Source organism: Nyctereutes procyonoides, unplaced genomic scaffold (genome assembly GCF_905146905.1).
Source record: "Nyctereutes procyonoides isolate TBG_1078 unplaced genomic scaffold, NYPRO_anot_genome, whole genome shotgun sequence".
NCBI classification, from domain to species: Eukaryota; Metazoa; Chordata; class Mammalia; order Carnivora; family Canidae; genus Nyctereutes; species Nyctereutes procyonoides.
Window position 1 is genome coordinate 5,326,734 of NW_026575044.1, and position 18,853 is coordinate 5,345,586.

General features: G+C 37.1%; 1 protein-coding gene across 4 annotated transcripts in view; it reads right to left on the reverse strand.

Moving 5' to 3' along the window:
• RGS7 (regulator of G protein signaling 7) overlaps positions 1–18,853 on the reverse strand; it is a 502,122-nt gene that overhangs the window by 251,289 nt on the left and 231,980 nt on the right. For all 4 annotated transcript variants that reach the window (XM_055324554.1, XM_055324556.1, XM_055324553.1 and 1 more), the window contains one exon: positions 16,252–16,348. In XM_055324554.1, the coding sequence (XP_055180529.1) occupies positions 16,252–16,348 (97 nt within the window). The remainder of the gene's footprint in view (positions 1–16,251; positions 16,349–18,853) is intronic.

Here is an 18,853-nt window from a genome sequence, read left to right on the forward strand (position 1 = left end):
TCTTTCAAAAGAAAGCAATGTTAATGGATTAATTCAAAGAAGTAAAGCTCTTCTTTAATAGGTTTTTCTTTAGCAACCTATCATTTCTAGGATTTTAGAAAATAACTCACCAAGGAACAAAATTAATCTTTTCAGGTCTGTTGACTTAAAGACAAGTTGACACTGTGAGAAATAATTTCCAGGGTAGATTACTATAAAATGAAAATTTAATATGTCTGCACCAGTGAAATCTCCCAAGATAAATTTGCAAGATTGCCTATGACTTTCACTATTTTATTCTTTCAGTAATTGTCCAGATGGCACAACCCACTGAGTGTTGACATTACAATAACACAGAAATTAGTTAAGACAGTAAAAATGTGATTTATTTAAGGAAGAAAACCAATATCAATATGTAATAATCTTAAATTTAAATGATAAGATATGAAAAGAGATATTAACTAAACTTTATGTCCCTAGAAGATTTCACTTCGATATGCATAGTTATTTGATGTGAGGAATAAAAGATAGGACATATCAAAAAGTACTGAAGGCTATAAGGTACCTTGAGAGTGTGCACAATGATAATTATTTGATGAAAGTAATGGGACTTAAACTAGTATCTTTTAAGCACCTACTAGGGAAAGCCTTGTGCTAGATGCTACAAAGCATCCAACATAGGTCATTCCTTAGTCTTGCAACAGATTAGCTACTACCTAATAGGGAAGAAAATTCCAAACCTGGGCCTAAACCAAACCTCTGGAAGGGTAATAAAAATTATAATAGTAACAGTAGTTAACTATAATGATGTTTCCATTTATTGTTCACTTTTTCTGTGTCACATACAGAAATAGTGAATTTCCCAGTAACATCAAAATAAAAAAAAAACTTAAATATCCCTTCTTTTTTTCTTGTTCATCTCTTATGCATGTATTATATCTAATTATCTAACCCTTTCCGAACTATTTATATTTTTAACACAGGACCAGTAATAAGTTATACCTTTTAATTACTTAGACGATATAAATTCTTAATATCACTTTCATTTAAAACTGCCTTTTAAGGGATGCCCTTTCATTGAATCTTTTCAAACTCTGTTAAGTCAACCTTGATGTTGGATTAATGGCATGAAATGGTCCAAACTCTGAGGAGTTTATATTCATTTGGTTTTGAACATGGGTAAGATGGTTTTCTCTTTCTGTCCAAATTCCTCCTGTTTTTTATATGAAATACCTTCCTCAAAACTGCATGTGGTCTTGTTTATCAAAGGAGCACACTGAAGTGACTTTAGGATACTAGACTATTGGTGGTCCTCATGGGTCTCAACTCTAGTGCTGAACCTGTCTTCCAAAAGATTGATATTGTGTTACTTCTTAATATGGTATTATTTTCTATGTGGCTAAAATCTTAGCTGTATTGATAAGTTTCAGAGATTTCACATATCCTGGTATTCTCATCTCTGCACTTTTCCCTTCTTGGCTTGAATTTTCACCTTTTAGTACAATTTGGAATCATCTGTAAATCTGAAGAGTCCAGATGTCTATAAAGATAACATTTAAATGCTAAGATAAAATGCAGCACAAGCTGGGATGCCCCAGACTTCCAAAACACTGTTTATGACCGCACTATGTTTTCTTCCTTTTCTATTGTCCCTTAACCATGCCAAAATACTCCCAACATTGCCATGTATAGTCCTTTAAAAAAAAATAGAAATGCAGTGATGACTTTTGGAAATCCTAAAATAGTGAACCAATTGCTCCTTTCATGACATCGAAAAAAAGAAGTTACAATATCAGTGAGTCTCAATATTTCGTCATAGAATCGTGGTTATATGTTCGTATTTAACTAGGAATCCTGTCAGATTTCTGGGGAGGGGGAGGGGAACTAAAGGTGCATCCACATGGTTCTTTTCTAGAAAGTTCCTTAAGAATAGAAATTCAGTATTCTGTAGGTGCAGGGGTGTTTGTCCAGTAAATTAGCATTTTGGCCCATTGTTAATGCTTTACTCTTGAAGTAGAGAAATCCATCTCCAGAGATTTATGGCTGCTGGCCATACAACAAGGAAATGGGTCAGTTGTGTTAGAGAGAGGCTTTTCTCTAGGGAGAACATCATAGGGAGAAGCTGTGGTATTCTGAGTAAAAGATAAGGTAATAGAACTATTCCAGACAACCAACCTGGTTGGTAGTCAGAGAGAAGTCTTATTTGTAGACTTTGATGGACATACTTTTGTATTTGGACAGAGTTTTCCCGACCTGGGATGGAGTTATTTGGAGAACAAAATCAACTCCAATTACAATTATATTCACTTGAAATATAAAAGAGCAAAATCAGATGTTCAGAAAATGCTGCAGGGAAGCAGAACCACTATCTCCCAGTTACCTGGAAAGAGAAACAGTTCCTAGTCCTTGTCGATATGTTTATTCAAAAAGCCAAAGCTAAAATCAAAGTGCTTGGATATTCCTCAACTTGCAGTATTTCTTCCAACATTCTGGTGAAAATAAGATATGTAAAAGCTTGCCTTTCATCTTGGTCATATCAGTGTGATCCAACCATAATATAAAATAAACCATTTCTGAGTGAGAGCCCAATAAAAGTCTAACCTTATCATTTCCCAGTAGTACTGAGCTATTAAAAAAATAATTATCTAGAATATATGCCAGAAAGTCCAAGTGGCTGAGATTAGAATTCTTTACTATGTCTATTCACTTACTGGTGCTATTTTATAACAAGGAAGAGTGACAACCAAGAGAGAGTGAAAAAAATCTTTTCACAGCAAAGATAATTTAAATACCTAGTTGATTATGTGACAGACAATTCATCTTCTCCTCTTGTTCCTCAGCTTGGTTGACTGTGTAGTTACTATGTGCCAATTGCTTTGTCACTTTGTCAGAGAGGTGTAGCAAGAAGATTTCAAAGAAAGGATGGGCTTTTTGTAAATGTTCATGTTCAGGTTTGCAGATCTAGTTAGCATTTCTTGTTTTCTCCAAGAATTTCTTTTTCAGGACTAAACTCTAAGAACTGACAATATTTTTATAGTACTTTAAAAAAATTTATTCCTCATAAATTTCCCCTCTGCATTCTTGAATTTTCTTTGGGATAGCATAAAAACAAAATATTACAGGCATAATTTCTGCCAACATATTTTAGAATTATTTTCAAAATCAATCTCTTTCTGAATTTCTTTATACTCCATGATAGCCATTCCAATGGTAGATAAAAAAGTAAAAAAACAATTTAAAAAAATATTTTACAGTAAGCTGTCAGTTTTAAAAAGAAGCATCTTATAATTACCTAGATAGCCTTACAAGCTCCACAGAGAAACATTCCAGATTACTCATTTTTATTGTCTTTAAATTGACTCCAGGGATCCCTGGGTGGCGCAGCGGTTTGGCACCTGCCTTTGGCTCAGGGCGCGATCCTGGAGACCCGGGATCGAATCCCATATCGGGCTCCCGGTGCATGGAGCCTGCTTCTCCCTCTGCCTGTGTCTCTGCCTCTCTCTCTCTGTGTGACTATCATAAATAAATAAATTTAAAAAAAATAAATAAATTGACTCCAAATATAGTTAGGGTTAAGTTATACAAGGGATCTTTAAAGCTGCTCTCAAAAACATTTAGATGCAAAATATGTACTCACTAAAACTTGCATTGGCCTAGTTCATATGACCAAGCTTGCTCTTTTTTCTTCTTATTTCTGCAACTATCCACATGACAAATTTAAACCTACATAGATTGTTCCTCTATGATACTAACAAATATGCACACAACCCTTAGAGGAATAAAGGAAAAGAGGCAGGGCATATTTAAATTATTACATTCAAAGGCAACTTTATTTTTTAAAGATTTTTTTTTCATTTATTTTATAGTGAGAGAGGGTGAGCATGGGCAAACAGGGTGGTGGGGCAGGAGGGTGGAGAGGAGGGAGACAGACAATCTGAAACAGACTCCATGCTGAGTGCAGAGCCCATCACAGGGCTTGATCTCCCAACTTTGAGATCATGACCTGAACCAAAACCAAGAGTTGGATGCTTAACTGACTGAGTTACCTAGGTACTCCAAAAAGCAACTTGATTTTTAAGCACATATAGACTGCCTAGTTTTCATATATATGACTGAAAACAGCAAGGCATCACAGAGAACTGTGTACATTGTTAGATGATCAAATTAATAATAAAATATAAGTGATTCCATATCCAGTGATATAAATTATCACAGTTCCTATTTCTATGCAATTGGAGTAACTCAACATGTCACTTCCTTTGATACCAAGCATGTTGAGAGGATAAGTAGGACAGAGAGGGAAAAAATGTAGTCAGAATGAATTCCAGAGAATTAAAATATTTTTCTGAGCCTTAAGGCTTGAGACTACTAGAATATTATTCATCCTTGAAAAAAGAGGAACTTTTGACTTTTGTGACAATACACATGGACTTGAAGAACATTATGCTAAGTTAAATAAACCTGACACAAAAGAACAAATACATGATGCCATGAATATGAGGAATCTAAACTGGCCAAACTCCTTGAAGTAGGGAGTGGAACAGTGGTTGTCAGGGGCTGGGGAAAGGGAGAAATGAAGAGGTATCAGTGGAAGGGTAAAAAGTTTCAGTTACACAAGATGAGTAAGTCCTAGAGATCATTGTACCTGAGTTAACATTGTATTGTATAACTTTAAAATTTGCTAAGAGGGTAGCTCTTATGTTAAATGTTCTTATCACCCCCAAAGGAATGAATGAATGAATGAATGAATGAATGAATAAATAAATAAATAAATAAATAAATAAATAAAGCAGGAGGAAAGGTTAGGAGGTGATGGATGATATGTTTATGGCATAGATACTGCTGATGATTTCACTGGTTTATACTTATCTCCAAAGTCATCAAATTGTATACATTAAATATGTATACCTTTCTGATTTTTTTTAAAGATTTTATTTATTTACTCATGAGAGACATAGAGAACAAGGCAGAGACATAGGCAGAGGGAGAAGCAAGCTCCCTGCAGGAAGCCTGATACAGGACTCAATCCCAGGATCCCAGGATCACCACCTGAGCTGAAGGCAGACACTCAACCACTGAGACACCCAGGTACCCCTAGCTTTCTTATGTTAATACATACATAAAGTAACTTAAAATGAAAAAAAGACTTGAGGCCAGCCAAACCCACACAGACTGTTATACACCTTTTCTGATCACAAATTTTGGTCTTGCAAATTGGTGGTAAGTCTTTTTACAAGAGCACATTTAAAGTAACCAATTCAGGGCAGCGCAGGTGGCTCAGCAGTTTAACGCCACCTTCAGCCCAGGGCATGATCCTGGGGACCCAGGATGGAGTCCCATGTCAGCCTCCCTGCATGGAGCCTGCATCTCCTCCTGCCTGTGTCTCTGTGCCTCTCTCTCTCTCTCTCTCTCTCTCTCTTTCTCTCTCTCTCTGTCTCTCATGAATAAATAAAAAAAATATCTTAAAAAAAAGTAATTTCAGATGAGGAATGGAATTAGTTACAAAAGAAGAATAGTAAGGAAATTCAACACCTTAATTATCAACATTTGTGCTGGATAACCTTCTCAAGCTAATAAAAGACAAAAGATAGAAATATATGAAATGCAGGAATGGCTGACCAGAACTCCCTCTTAATTTTTAGCATTTTCTCCTCTATTTACAGTGCTTGGTGTTTTAGAACAGGCACCAGCTTTTTGGCTCCTGAGAATTTGTTCAAATAAGTTCAATCTTCAAATATGTTAAATAACCTGAATTAATAGTATTAATATTTGATAGCTGTCACCAGGCAGTCCAGACTTTTCTGACCTCAGTAGGCTGTTTCATAGGCATGGTCCAATTCAAGTTTGAAACTACACCATTTACAAAAAATTGAGAAGAGAATTCTGGTTTATTTCCTGCTTAGAAAATAACATTGGAAACAGCAATTTCACAGTCAATTAATTCAAGGAAATGCAACTTACCCAATAGGTGAAGGCTTATTTCACCATGATCTAGAATAATTGAAATTCTGAATATCCAGAATACGAGAACATCTGAATGCCATAAAGAATCACAGAGTGTCATGACGAGAAATACATTTCATTTTCAGCTAGGTTAAACTGTGGGGAGTAGGGTGGTATTGGTGTTGAATATTTCTAGTGATATTACCTGAGGTTTGGTCAAGCTTTGGTTTTTTATCTATCATAAACACAGTGATGGCATCACCCCCACAATCTTCCATAGTGCACAGACCATGATCTATCTTGTATAAAGCAGAGTAATGGAGAGTTTAAACCTCATGTGCTGATTTGTTCTCAAAGAAAACCACTGGAGTCTTTATCCCCTGAATACTAGATCTCCAGACACAGAACAATGTGATTCCTAGTCACTTACATGAGGACTTGATGGTTCACCTTGAGCCCATCTCCCTTGCTGTTCCAAGTGAACTGAGGCAACAGTACTACACGCCAGGACTTCAAGAGCAAGCATATATGAACCACTTATTCTGCTCACTTCTAAGTGATTCTATTCCACAGGGGTTCACCTCTGGTCCTCTGATTTTCTCCTATGCAAAACTTGAAAAGATATCTTATCTATCTAGCTTCTAACCAACAATCTACCCAGATTGTTGTATCATCTACTTGTTGTATTACTAAATACCCATGGATTCCAGATATGTATATTCAATAGCTGGACATCTCACTTGGTTGTTCTGTGAAGATCTGAAACTCAAGATGTTCAAAACCTATCATCTCTTCTTCATAATCTCCATGGAAAGAGAGAGAGAGAGAGAGAATTTCTGTTTATCAGTTCATTTGTAAAAGGCATCATTGTGCATTCATTGTTAGATCATAAATACGGGTGTCTTTGTTGGCAGTGCCTTCTTTATTAACCAATCTGAACTCTCACTAATCTCCCTCCTCATCACCACCATGGGCCCCTTCCTGAATTGCTAATGAAGTCCCTCCTAAATTCTTAAGGTTTCTTATACATCAGATTTCTTCTTCAATTCTACTGACCCTATGGGTCAGGCTGTTGTAATCTGCTGCAGATTGCAGCCTAGCTCCCATCCTTGTCTCCCTTCTCTGCAAATCAGCATTTACTCCTATATTTTCCAAAGAGAAACTGCCATTAAAAAATTTTTATAATCCCATTTCCCTGCTTAAAAGTCATCAATTGCTCCTGACTCTTTACAGGATAAAAGTCTAATTTCTCAAGATTCTTACCACTGCTTTCAGTTCTAACTTCTGCTCTAGACTCTGCTTGCCTCATCCTGTGTCAAGGTCACTACAATTTGTGAAGTTCCCGGAGCTTAAAGGGCCCTTTCACACCTTGAGTTTTTGAACAACTGTTCCTCTTTTGTCTGACTAACTCTGATTCATCCTTTACAATGAATCTCAGATGTCACCTTCTCCAAGAAATACCTCTGACCCCAAGAGCATGGGTTAGACTTCACACACTCCTCAGCACTCTGGGTGTTGAAATATCATGAAAATTATCTCACCTTATTTGTCTGTCTGCTTACTAGAGAGTGGTTTCCTCAAGGTCAAAGACCATGTCTTACTTCTTTGTATCTCCAAGCCTGGCAAAATGTTCACAACACAGGAGGCTCCTGAGGTATGTGTAATTTATTATTAACAAATAGAAATCTATAGAACCTGAGATAGAGCCTGCTCTAGAGAACTACCTCAAAACACCATGAAATTAATGCCCAAATTCTTGTTCATGTGATTTATATTATAAATAAGGATAATAACATTAGATTCCAGAGGAAAAAAATTTTTTTACACAATTTCAAGGCCAAAAACATTGACAAAAGCTTTTTTTAATCCAAATAATTTATGTATGTTGATAAAGCCACACAATAGTGTAACTACTTTTACAATCTATATGAATGCCAATATTTCCTCTAAAATTACAAGCATGGGATCCCTGGGTGGCGCAGCGGTTTGGCGCCTGCCTTTGGCCCAGGGCACGATCCTGGAGACCCGGGATCGAATCCCACGTCGGGCTCCCGGTGCATGGGGCCTGCTTCTCCCTCTGCCTATGTCTCTGCCTTGTCTCTGCCTCTCTCTCTCTCTCTGTATGACTATCATAAATAAATAATTTTAAAAAATTTAAAATTACAAACATTAGTTACTCACTTAACAAATATTTAATTTAAAAAAACAAATATTTAATTAACATCTCCTATGTTAGAAATTGTTTTTGGTGCAGGGGTACAAAACTGAGTATATGGAACCTTCTTGTAGTTTACATGTAGTACTGTAAATGTCTAGAAGATAGACATTAATCAAATACTACCATTAATGAGTTTATAAGTTGGAATAAAGTACTCCAAAATAAAGTAATGTCATGTTATGAGAATACATAAGAAAGGAAACTGGCCTGGACCTAAGATGAGTAGGTCTACACTGACCAAACAGGGAAAGGGAAGAAGCATTCCAAAAAACAGAGGAAAAAGCTTAACAGTGGAAAGCCCCCAGAGCAAGAGAGAGCATGATGAAGTATAAGAGATGAAAGTGGCCCCTGTAGCCACAACCAAAGAAGTAAGAGAGAGTTCTCTGTAAAATGAGGTCTGACAGGCAGGCAGGGGATGCACAATGCCACAGTCAGGAACCTTATTCAAAGAAAAAGAAAGTATAAGATGCAGAGTAGACATAGAGACCAGTTAGGAATCAAGCTGATAATTCAGGTGAGCATAGGTTATACAGTGGACTCCAGCAATGCAAGAGCAGATGGCAAAAAGCTAATAGATTTGATGGCTGCTTAGAAGAAAAATTTGACAAGACTTGTTGATGTAACAGTTATGAAAAGAAAGGGCTATATAAAAGAGAGGTCAGGGTGACTCCAAGGTAACTCCAGTACTTTCTGCCATATGCCTTCTTTCCTGATACAGAGCACAGGGAAGGGGCTGAGAAAGAGAAGTGAATTTGTTTGACATATTGAGTTTGAGGATTCTTTGGGACATCTGTGGCATAAGGAGTTGAATATACTGAAGTTCCAACAAAAGATCTACACTAGAGGAATATACACATTTGCATAAAGTTTATAATTAAATCTATGGGCATGGAGGCATTGATGAGGGAGAAATTATGGTAAGATTTCCATAAATGCTTTGTCATTCTAGCTATGTCATGAATAGTCTAATCTGTTGTATTCCCCTCCCCACCCCAAAACACACTCTGGTTTCTCTGAATCACAGAGTGTATATGGAAGGGAAACTTGGATATCATTATGCATAATCTCTCTATTTTAGAGGAAAAGAAACCATGGCCACTTTCCCCAGGTTATGAAGTCATCAGAGAGGTAAAACAAAAGCCAGGTCTTTTTGTCAAACACTCTAGTTTTTACTTGGAATGAGGACATGTTGGGAGATAAATGTAAGGGTCTCCAGTACTTATAATTCTACAGATTCTGATATGTGTTCATTCATCATGATGAAAAGACACAGGCTCCAGCAAAGGACAGAACTCATGGGAACAATCCAGAGTGCTAGCAAAACAGAAGCACTGAATTGAGCTGATCTTGGTTTGAATACCAATAAGCTGTGCAAAATTGGGCTAAAAAGTTGAACTCTCTGACCCCTCCCATTCCCTTCCCTATGAAATAGAGATAAACAAACAAACAAACAAAAAAATAGAGATAAACAATAATTACTTTGAAGTGCTATAAGGAATAAAACTAATATACTAAAAGCCACTAACCATATAGGAGGCTCTTAAATTACTAATATTTTCCTCTAAAGTAGAAAGAAATGTTTTTCTCCATTATATACATGATATGTAATATAAAAATAACATATAAAATGTAATATATAATACATAATTATCTAATATAAAACTAATTGTTATTGTAGTTATATATAATATATAAGTAGCTGACATTTTAATATAGAGAATCAAAATAACACTTATAAAACTATTACTATTAAAAACAAAATCCCAATGTTTGACTCAAACTTTTAAAACATTAACTACTGAAACATTTATTTCATCAGGACTTACACTCTATTTACCTTATGTTTATTAGACTCCTAAATTCTACAAGTGTCCATGATTGTGAATCATCAGAAAATTTACATCCAAAAACTTTTCCATATTATTGTGATATAATTTTCCAGAAATAAAACACCAAAAAAGCCCTATCCCAACATCTTGTTCTTAAGCAACTGAAAACTACACTGTCAGTTTTAATTCATTCAAATATGCATATAGCCAAGGTGAATGATATAGTAGTAAAATACTATCAAAGATGAACCAAATGTCATGAAAAATGTAAAATTAATCATTTCCTCTTATCCACAAACTCGTGCTCCATTTGGATTTGGATCTATATTTTGCTTCTACTCAGAGTTTAAATACAAAGGATTTGTGGCTGATATGAGTGTCATAGTTTGCTTTACCAAAGAATTTTAGGCAAGAGATGAATAAATATTGTAAGTTACAGGATATGAATTCTAGAGCAATAGTTACCTCATAGGAATAAGGCTTCTGAGATTCATTTAGGGAAAATCCCACTCCTCAGATACTTCTGTATTTATTCCTTATCTACCTTCAAAACATGACTTGAAGCAATTTACAATGTTAATCCCTCCCATTCTCTCCATTTCTCTCTCTCTCTCTCTCTCTCTCTCTCACACACACACACACACACACACACACCAGATTAAAACAACAGCAATAAAAGCCAAAAAAAAAAAAAAACAAAACAAAACAATTGGAAGGAAAAAGAAGATAATACATCAGTGAGGAGTAAGGTGAGAAAGTACCAATAAAATGTTATATTTAGCAAATGAACTTCCTAGAAACTAGAGAAAACAGGAAAAGGAAAATACAGTTTATACATTACTTATTGTTTTATAAAAGGAAAAGCCAAGTTTATCTTCAAAGAAAAAATATTCTTAGTATTTATGATCAAAGAAGCATATGCCATGGTTCCTCTCATAAGCAATTTGATGAACATGAGGTAAATATCTTTGATTTACATTTGCAAAAGTTAACAAAGTAGTATGTAAATAATCATTTCCCTGCCTACTTTAAAGGCTTATCATTATGCTCAAACATCATAAAGTTATTTCTTTTGGCAGGTAAGGACATGTAATTAGCATTCTTGATTGAAGATCCAATTATATAGTAAAGGCATTTAAACAATTATGCTCCCACAACTGACTTTCTAAACCCTTGTGAAGAGAACTCACCTTAGTTGATTGTACTTAGTTGAATCTTGAGCACCAACATATATACAATATGTCTCTTTCCCACTAATATTAAAATATTAGCCTTCAAAACCCAGTATAGTAGATAAAACAGCAGGTATTTGATCACTATTTGCTGAACTGAAATAAAAATCCTAAAGAAAAATAAGGTTATCAGGCCTTCAAGACTAGAAGACGTCAATCCTATAAATACATATTTTTTAGCTAAGAAATACTGATTCCCTGGTTACATCTCAGTCCTAAATATCTCCAGTTAGAGTTTGGAAATTTGCATTCTAAGAACCTCCCCCACTGAATCTGTTTCAAATGCGGGAAAAGTCTGAAACAGAAGAGGAAAGAGAACACAGCTAAACAAAAGGTAGAAGTTTTACTGTGTGTGTGTGCTGGGGGAGATGTGCACCCCCAAAGGAGGTGTATGACTGCAACATTGTCTCCCAGGAGACTGGGCAAGGGCTGCAAAGCCAACCAGAAGCCAGGACTTTCTGCCTCATGTCCTCTGCTTCTTTTCTCCTTCTGTTCCGTTGCTCTCAATCTGCAGACAGGCTTGCTTTGCTTTTCTCTGCAAATGCCCATGCCCATGCCCATTATCCAGCCTGCAACTTTACATCATCTCAGTGCCAGACACACACACAAATGAACTGAAGTTTGGGAAAGTCAACAGAAAGAGTCCCAGGAAAGAGAACTGATAGGCCAGGCTCTGGGGAGCTGAGCCAGAGCTAAACTGGAGGGGTCCAGTCACATACCACAATCAGAACAATCAGAACTGCCTGAGTTACTTCTGCAGGTGAGAAAGTAATTTTGTGAGAAGCAATGTGACTGGATCCACCCAAAGATATTTCCTACCCCACGGCTCAAGGATCAGCATGGAGGATTCATCCAAAGACTTTTCCTCTGATCTTGGTACCTCAGAAACCAGAAGGCCGAAATTAACAGTCATAAAACCTAAATAGTTAGAAAAAGGCTTGGATGTTTAGCTGAAGGAAAAACATTTATCAGGAGGGGGAAAGCTGTGAAACAAGAACCCGAAAGCCCAAATCACATTTATATTATCTGTGTAATGATATTCTTTGACATGACTCTGGATCTGGATCTTAGATAGTGGGAGAGGACAGGATTGCATTATCACTTTCACAATATAGCTGTTCTCACCAGAGGCAGGTGGGGGAACTGCTTGGCTACCCTTACATATATATTATGCATAGGTCCTTCCAGGTGTCACTGGATAGTGCCCATCCCTCCAGATGGCTGTTAACATTCATCAATCTTAGATGCTGAGGAAGTTCTTAGGTAGAGAATAAAATAACTAGATTCTTCTTCCTAATCCCTTCTCCTTTCCATGAACAAAACAATCAAAACAAAACCAAAAATAAAACAACAACAAAAAAAAACCATTGAATGGATTGGGATGGATTTGATTGAGGTGAGATGAAAGAAAATTTAAAAAGAAACAACAATAATAAGGGATGCCTGGGTGGCTCAGTGGTTGAGAGTCTGCCTTCGGCTCAGGATGTGATCCTGGGGTCCTGGGATCAAGTCCTGCATTAGGCTCCCCAGAGGGAGCCTGCTTCTCTGTCTGCCTATGTCTCTGCCTCTCTCTCTCTGTCTCTCCTGAATAAATAAAATCTTAAAAACAACAATTAGAATAATCAGAGCCCTTGAAGCTCTAGAAAAATCTGCATAAGCCAGTTGGCCACTGTACCTGACGCTCTGGGTAAAATACAGGTGTTGGTCTGGAACCCAGTCTGGCCTTGCTGCCCTGCTTATGGCAGTATTTCTTAAGCTTTAGTGTTAAAATTGAGGTTCTGATTTAGCAGATCTGGGGTAGGCTTATACTAATAAATTTCCAGATAATGCTGATTCTATTGGTCCATGGACCATGTTTTGAGCATCAAGACTTTAGGGAGTTTTAGTGGGTAACCTGAAAGAGCTGGACTCACAATACTTGAGACTCTTCTCCCCTGTAGAACAGCCCACAACAAGACAGACTCCTGAGAATCACATCACCCTCCTCTCACACATGACATCACTCATTCATCACAATTGATTTCTGATTCTGCTAAGGGCAGTGAAGTTAGCAGATGATTGTTTCTTTTGGAGCTCTGCAGTAGAACATGAAGCATGCCTAGAGAGAGAAAGGAGAGGCAGAGAGAGGCAGAAGATCAAGCAGCAGGTGGCAAGTGGGATCACAAAAGAACAGAAGGATTAATCCCAAATAATTATAAGAAATATCAGGAGAAGAAAATCACTACAGAAGATCAAAATCTGCTAGCAAAGTAGATGGGGCTTCAGACCATTATAATTTGGTGATATTACAACAAAGAGGTTGGTAAATACTAGACACAATACTATTATGTCAATTAAATCTACAGCAAAACAGGTAATTAAACCTGTGACACAGAGACCTCCTAAAAACTTTCTAGGAAACACACAATGGTAATTAGAAACTAAATACATTAATATGAAAATGTCATGGATATTCTCTTTATGTAATAACTACCGGGATCCCTGGGTGGCGCAGCGGTTTGGTGCCTGCCTTTGGCCCAGGGCGCGATCCTGGAGACCAGGGATCGAATCCCACATCGGGCTCCCGGTGCATGGAGCCTGCTTCTCCCTCTGCCTGTGTCTCTGCCTTTCTCTCTCTCTCTCTCTCTGTGACTATCATAAATAAATTTAAAAAAATCTTAAAAAAAATAACTACCATTGTTGTCTTATGTTAATCAACATTAAAATAAGCCTCAGGCACTTCATGGTTCATTCTGCATCTACGTGTCCAATCTTACCTTTTATTTAAGATCTTAATATTGTCAATTAAGCACTCTTCCAGTAGGATGCTAAATCAGAACTGTAGAAAATTATGATACCGTATTGGAATTGTATGAGGTATTGCTGCTTGAAGAACTCAACCAAAAAATTTAGATTTACCATGAGAGCAGATAACTCAAACTTGCAGCCCAGCTTAATCTGATGAGCAAAACTTTTTTTGCTCAGTCATTTTTGTTTATGGATATTGTCATTAAGAACTCCTGAACTGCCATGCCTTCACACAGGCCATGCACTATTGACCTGACCACAGTTCCCAGGAAGATGGGTGGGTAACTCACAGCATTTATATGTCTGGATTCTGATTGCATTTAAGTTTGCAACTTCTGCATTAGAGTATTTAAGGAGGTAAGTTCTCTCACTGGTCATTAAAATATGACTGATTTTCATATTTGTGTTTAGATACAAAGTTAACTCTCTAAGTTGCTGACTCTAAGGAGCTTAATATTTCCTAGGGGATATAGGGCATTATACAAAAATGTAGCACAAAATAGAGCATAATAACTGCTATAAGAGAAGCAAAAACAAGTTTTTGTGAGAGCACAGAGAATGAAGGCTCAGGATAGTTTTCTCAAAAGAGTTCTCTGAACTATCTGTTAAGGAATGGACAGAATTTCATAGTCAGAATGACCTTCAAGTCAGGAAGTGAGTCAGTGAGAGGGTGTAAGAGATGGAGTAAAGCCCCAGATGTGAGAAAATACAGGCTATCATCAAAGAAGAGCCGGAAACTGGAGCAAAATGGGCATGAAAGGCAGTAATAGGAAAAAGAGGGCATATTTTGTGAGAGCTAATGTCTTCCTACTGCAGCTTTTGCCTGGTCCTTGTTCTCTCTCCCTTTCATCAAAGAGTAATGCAGCCACTAAACACCAACATCTGGGCCTGCCTCTTTGTATTCTGGTCCTAATTTCTACCTCTCACCAAGGCTGAAGACCTGTTGGCCACTGTGCTTCCTTCAACCCTTGTCCACAAGGAAGCACCACAGAACCCTCCCTCATTCAGGAACCCCATCATGCATCTCCTCCACAGGCTCAGTCCAGCCTCCTTACCCTGCTGACTCACCAGATCTGAGGGCTCTGGTCTGATTCTGCTTCTTCTCCAAGCCATGCTAGCCTGGGCCCAGCATGCCTATGTCCCACAGCTTGGGCATCCCCAGCCTTGTGGAGCCAGAGCACAGATTTCTAACTCATCACTACCATTTTCTCTAGAGTTTCTCCAGTCACTTCCAATCAAACTATGGAGTTTCCTTATTTCTACTAATGATCCCTCAGTCTCACAGTCATCCAATTAAAAAACAAAACCAAACAATATTGGGTCATGTCCTCTTATAGCCTATATGTCTAGTTATTTAACAGATGCTCATGTTTCTTCCTCTGTATTCCTTCACTCCTCAGATAATGGAACGTTGGTACCTGAACTATTCCTACACAGACCTTGGACCTACCATGGTGACAACAGCCCTCACTCAACACCAATTTCCCCCAAGCACCTTCATCATAACGTGCTCTGTGAGAGCATGACACATCTCCACATTTTCCATGCATCAGAATTAGATTCTTGGGTTGGCTTTCAAAGACTCTCATCCTGACCCACGTCTTTCTTTTCCATCTCTACAGCTTCTCTGCACACTTCTATGTCTACATATTCTCACCCTGGTCACCTCCAGTTCTATACAGTTGGTGGTCTTGAAGCTGATATGACTTTTCACTTTTCTTTTTTTAAATTTTATTATTTTTTTTTGACTTTTCACTTTTCAAATTGGGCTCACCACTGTTGTTCAGGAACCCCTTCCTGACTGATTTTTTTCATCCTTTTTTTTTTTTTTTTAAGTAGGCTTCATTGCCTAGCATGGAGCCCAAAGAAGGGCTTAAACACATGATCCAGAGATCAAGACCAAAACTGAGACCAACAGTCAGACACTTAACCCACTGAGCCACCCAGGCATCCCTTATCCTCCTAATTTTTCTATATTATCTATACCACATTATTTCATCCACCTTTAATATCATCTTCTGTTATTTCACATTTGTTCATAATGTCTCTCCAACTGACCCAGAGTAAAGTCAAGTCATGATTTTTGTTTGTTTTGTTTTGCTATTACTCCAAGGGTCCAACATGATGTTGAACATGGTATGGGTTATTTCACAAGGAGTTACTGAATAATTAGAAAGTTTCAATACTGAGTGGCTAGAATTGATTTTAAATAGTTATGTCAAAGGTGCTAGAGAAAACAGTGCTGCACTGAATGCACACTTACCAGAGAAGACGCTAGGTATCTTGGAAAGAAAGCTTTTGACAGTACGAATAGGAATTCCATTTTTTTCATCTTGCATGCGAGCTATGACGTCTTCCATCTAAATAACAATAATAAAATAATTAAAATCTTTTAAAAGTTGAACTTTCTGAGAAAAATCAGTTTTCATAATAACTTTTTATACCAGTCTTGCCCAACTAAGTACAATGCCATATCTTTGCCTTCCTATACTTTGTCACATTAATATTTTTAGTTTGGTTAAAATAAGACAGAGAAAAGAGTATGAAAAGTGGCCATTTTAAGGTCCATTAAGCTACTAGAAGGAATTCTGTGCTTTGAATATTACCTCTCTCCTGGTTTCATATTCTTTGGTTACAAAGGTTGAGATAAAAGAGTGTTTATTTTTGAAGCTGTCAGCTTCACTGTCATAGCAAAACTCTCACTTTTGTCAATGTTATCTCTGTGGAACTCAGTGAGGAAGAAAATAGAAGCCTTAAAAGCATCTCTGTAGATTTCGTCTTCCAGAAAGAGAGTTTCTATGATTTGGTTCAATGCAAAATCCTTTTACCTGCCTAGAAATGCAGGACCCACTGCTAGCAACTGCTGCTTCTTTTGCCTGGGCATTTACTGAAATGTGATATGAAATACACACATGCACGCGCACACACACACACACACACACATAAAATGAATGTAGTACTGTAGCTTTCTGCCCATTTAGTAAATTCTGCTGTATCTGTTTCAATCCAGTTAGTACACTCTCTTTTGCTTTTGAAAAGTTTTCACAGTTTTAAAGAACCATACTTTACAAAGCCTATTGTGGAATTTAGATCTAACATTTATTCAGATCATAATCCCTGTGTGTTTCTATATCTGTGGCAAGCCTAATACACACAAATACATAGAAGTTGTATTACGGAGCTCAACAACCATTCATTCATTGACATCCATTCACTCATTCCACAAACAGCTATGGATCACCGACTCTAGAGCAGACTTACCAATGGGCACTGTGGATATGAAAATGAATAGAATACAGTTACTGTCCTCAAAAGATGTCAGAGTCAATATTGAAAACAATGTAAAATTTGAGTAACGTTTGTCATTTATCTAATAGTGTTGTACCACTATCAATCTTCTGTTTTTGGTAATTTTGCTAGGATTCTATAAGATGTTTACATTACAAGAAGCTATGTAAAGGGCATCTGGAAACTCTCTGAACCATTTTGCATCTTTTCTGTAAGTTTAAAATTATGTAAAAAAAAAAAGTTAAAATCACAGTCTAAACTTTATATTGGTGAATTACCAAATTCCCAACAACACAGCTTTACAAGGATTTTCAACTAAGAATTCTTATTTGCCTGGATAAGTGTTTCCAGATGTATTAACATAAGAAACTGCTCACAAGAAACTGGAGATGTGGAAGAATGGGTTTCTGAGTCAGATAGGTCTGCATGAGACTTGGCTTTTCTTGTGACCATTCATGTTCACTTTTGAGCAAGGTGAGCATCCTCTCTAAGTCCACTTTCTCACCTTTAAGTGGTGTTAATAATATTTATAGTAACTCCTTCACAATGTTCATAGGGTGGAGTTGGGCCTGGGTGGGAGATAATGTATTTTAAGATTAAATGATAAAACATAAAAAATAAAATAAAAAAATGATACAACATATATAAAACACTGTACATAGACAATAAGCCTTGCACTACAAATGTCCACATACACCCCCAATGTTTAGGGATATTTATTCCCCATTCCTCAGGGTTATTTTTTTCTTTTTCTTTTTTTTTTTTTTTTTGGTTTGTTGTTTTTTGTTTTTGTTTTGTTTGATTTTGTTTTTTATGTGGAGGAAGCACCACTGTCTCACTCTCCTGCCTCTTTCTGCCCCTCACACCTGCCACTCCAGGGAAACTGGGTTGACTTACCAGGTGAAAGAGTTAGGATGAGAAATTTGTTGTGGGCCCATCCCCCTTTCATGGGGAAGGCTACATCCAACTCTGCTGGTGTGAGAAACCTGTCCTAGTGAGTGAGTACAACTGGTCAGGATTGAGTTTCAGGTTTAAAGTTTATGTGTGTGCAAATATTCTTCAATAATACATCAGCAAATACAGGAGATATTATGATGCCTTTCTGCCTTAGGCTTTGGTTGTGATTCTCAACTAGTTCGGAATTCAGAAAATGAAGGGATTTTTTTTTCTATTGGCCCTCCAAAGATCCCACTAATAGCTAAATCTTTTCATGTAATAAACACATCTTCTCTAAGTATAGAAATATGAAAATAGTTAAACTTTTCTGATGTTGTGTTTTGTTACTGTTTGCCTTTCATTCATTCACCTGTCACAGTGTCCAGGAATGAAGAAAAAGCTGCTTCACCTTGTCAACTGGCAGCTTGTAAATACTTGGATTATGAGTTTAACAGTTTAAACCAAGTCATATTAGACAGAGAGGGAATACTCTCTGACTCCCTTACTAACTGCACACCCCAGGATGTGGCAACAATCTCCGCTGGTTGGAACTCAATTAAGGTTGGTTGCTATGAGAAGAGAGGTATTTTCTCTGCAAAGTCATACTGCCTCTCAGTTTATTGGATTCCCAAAGGAATGAG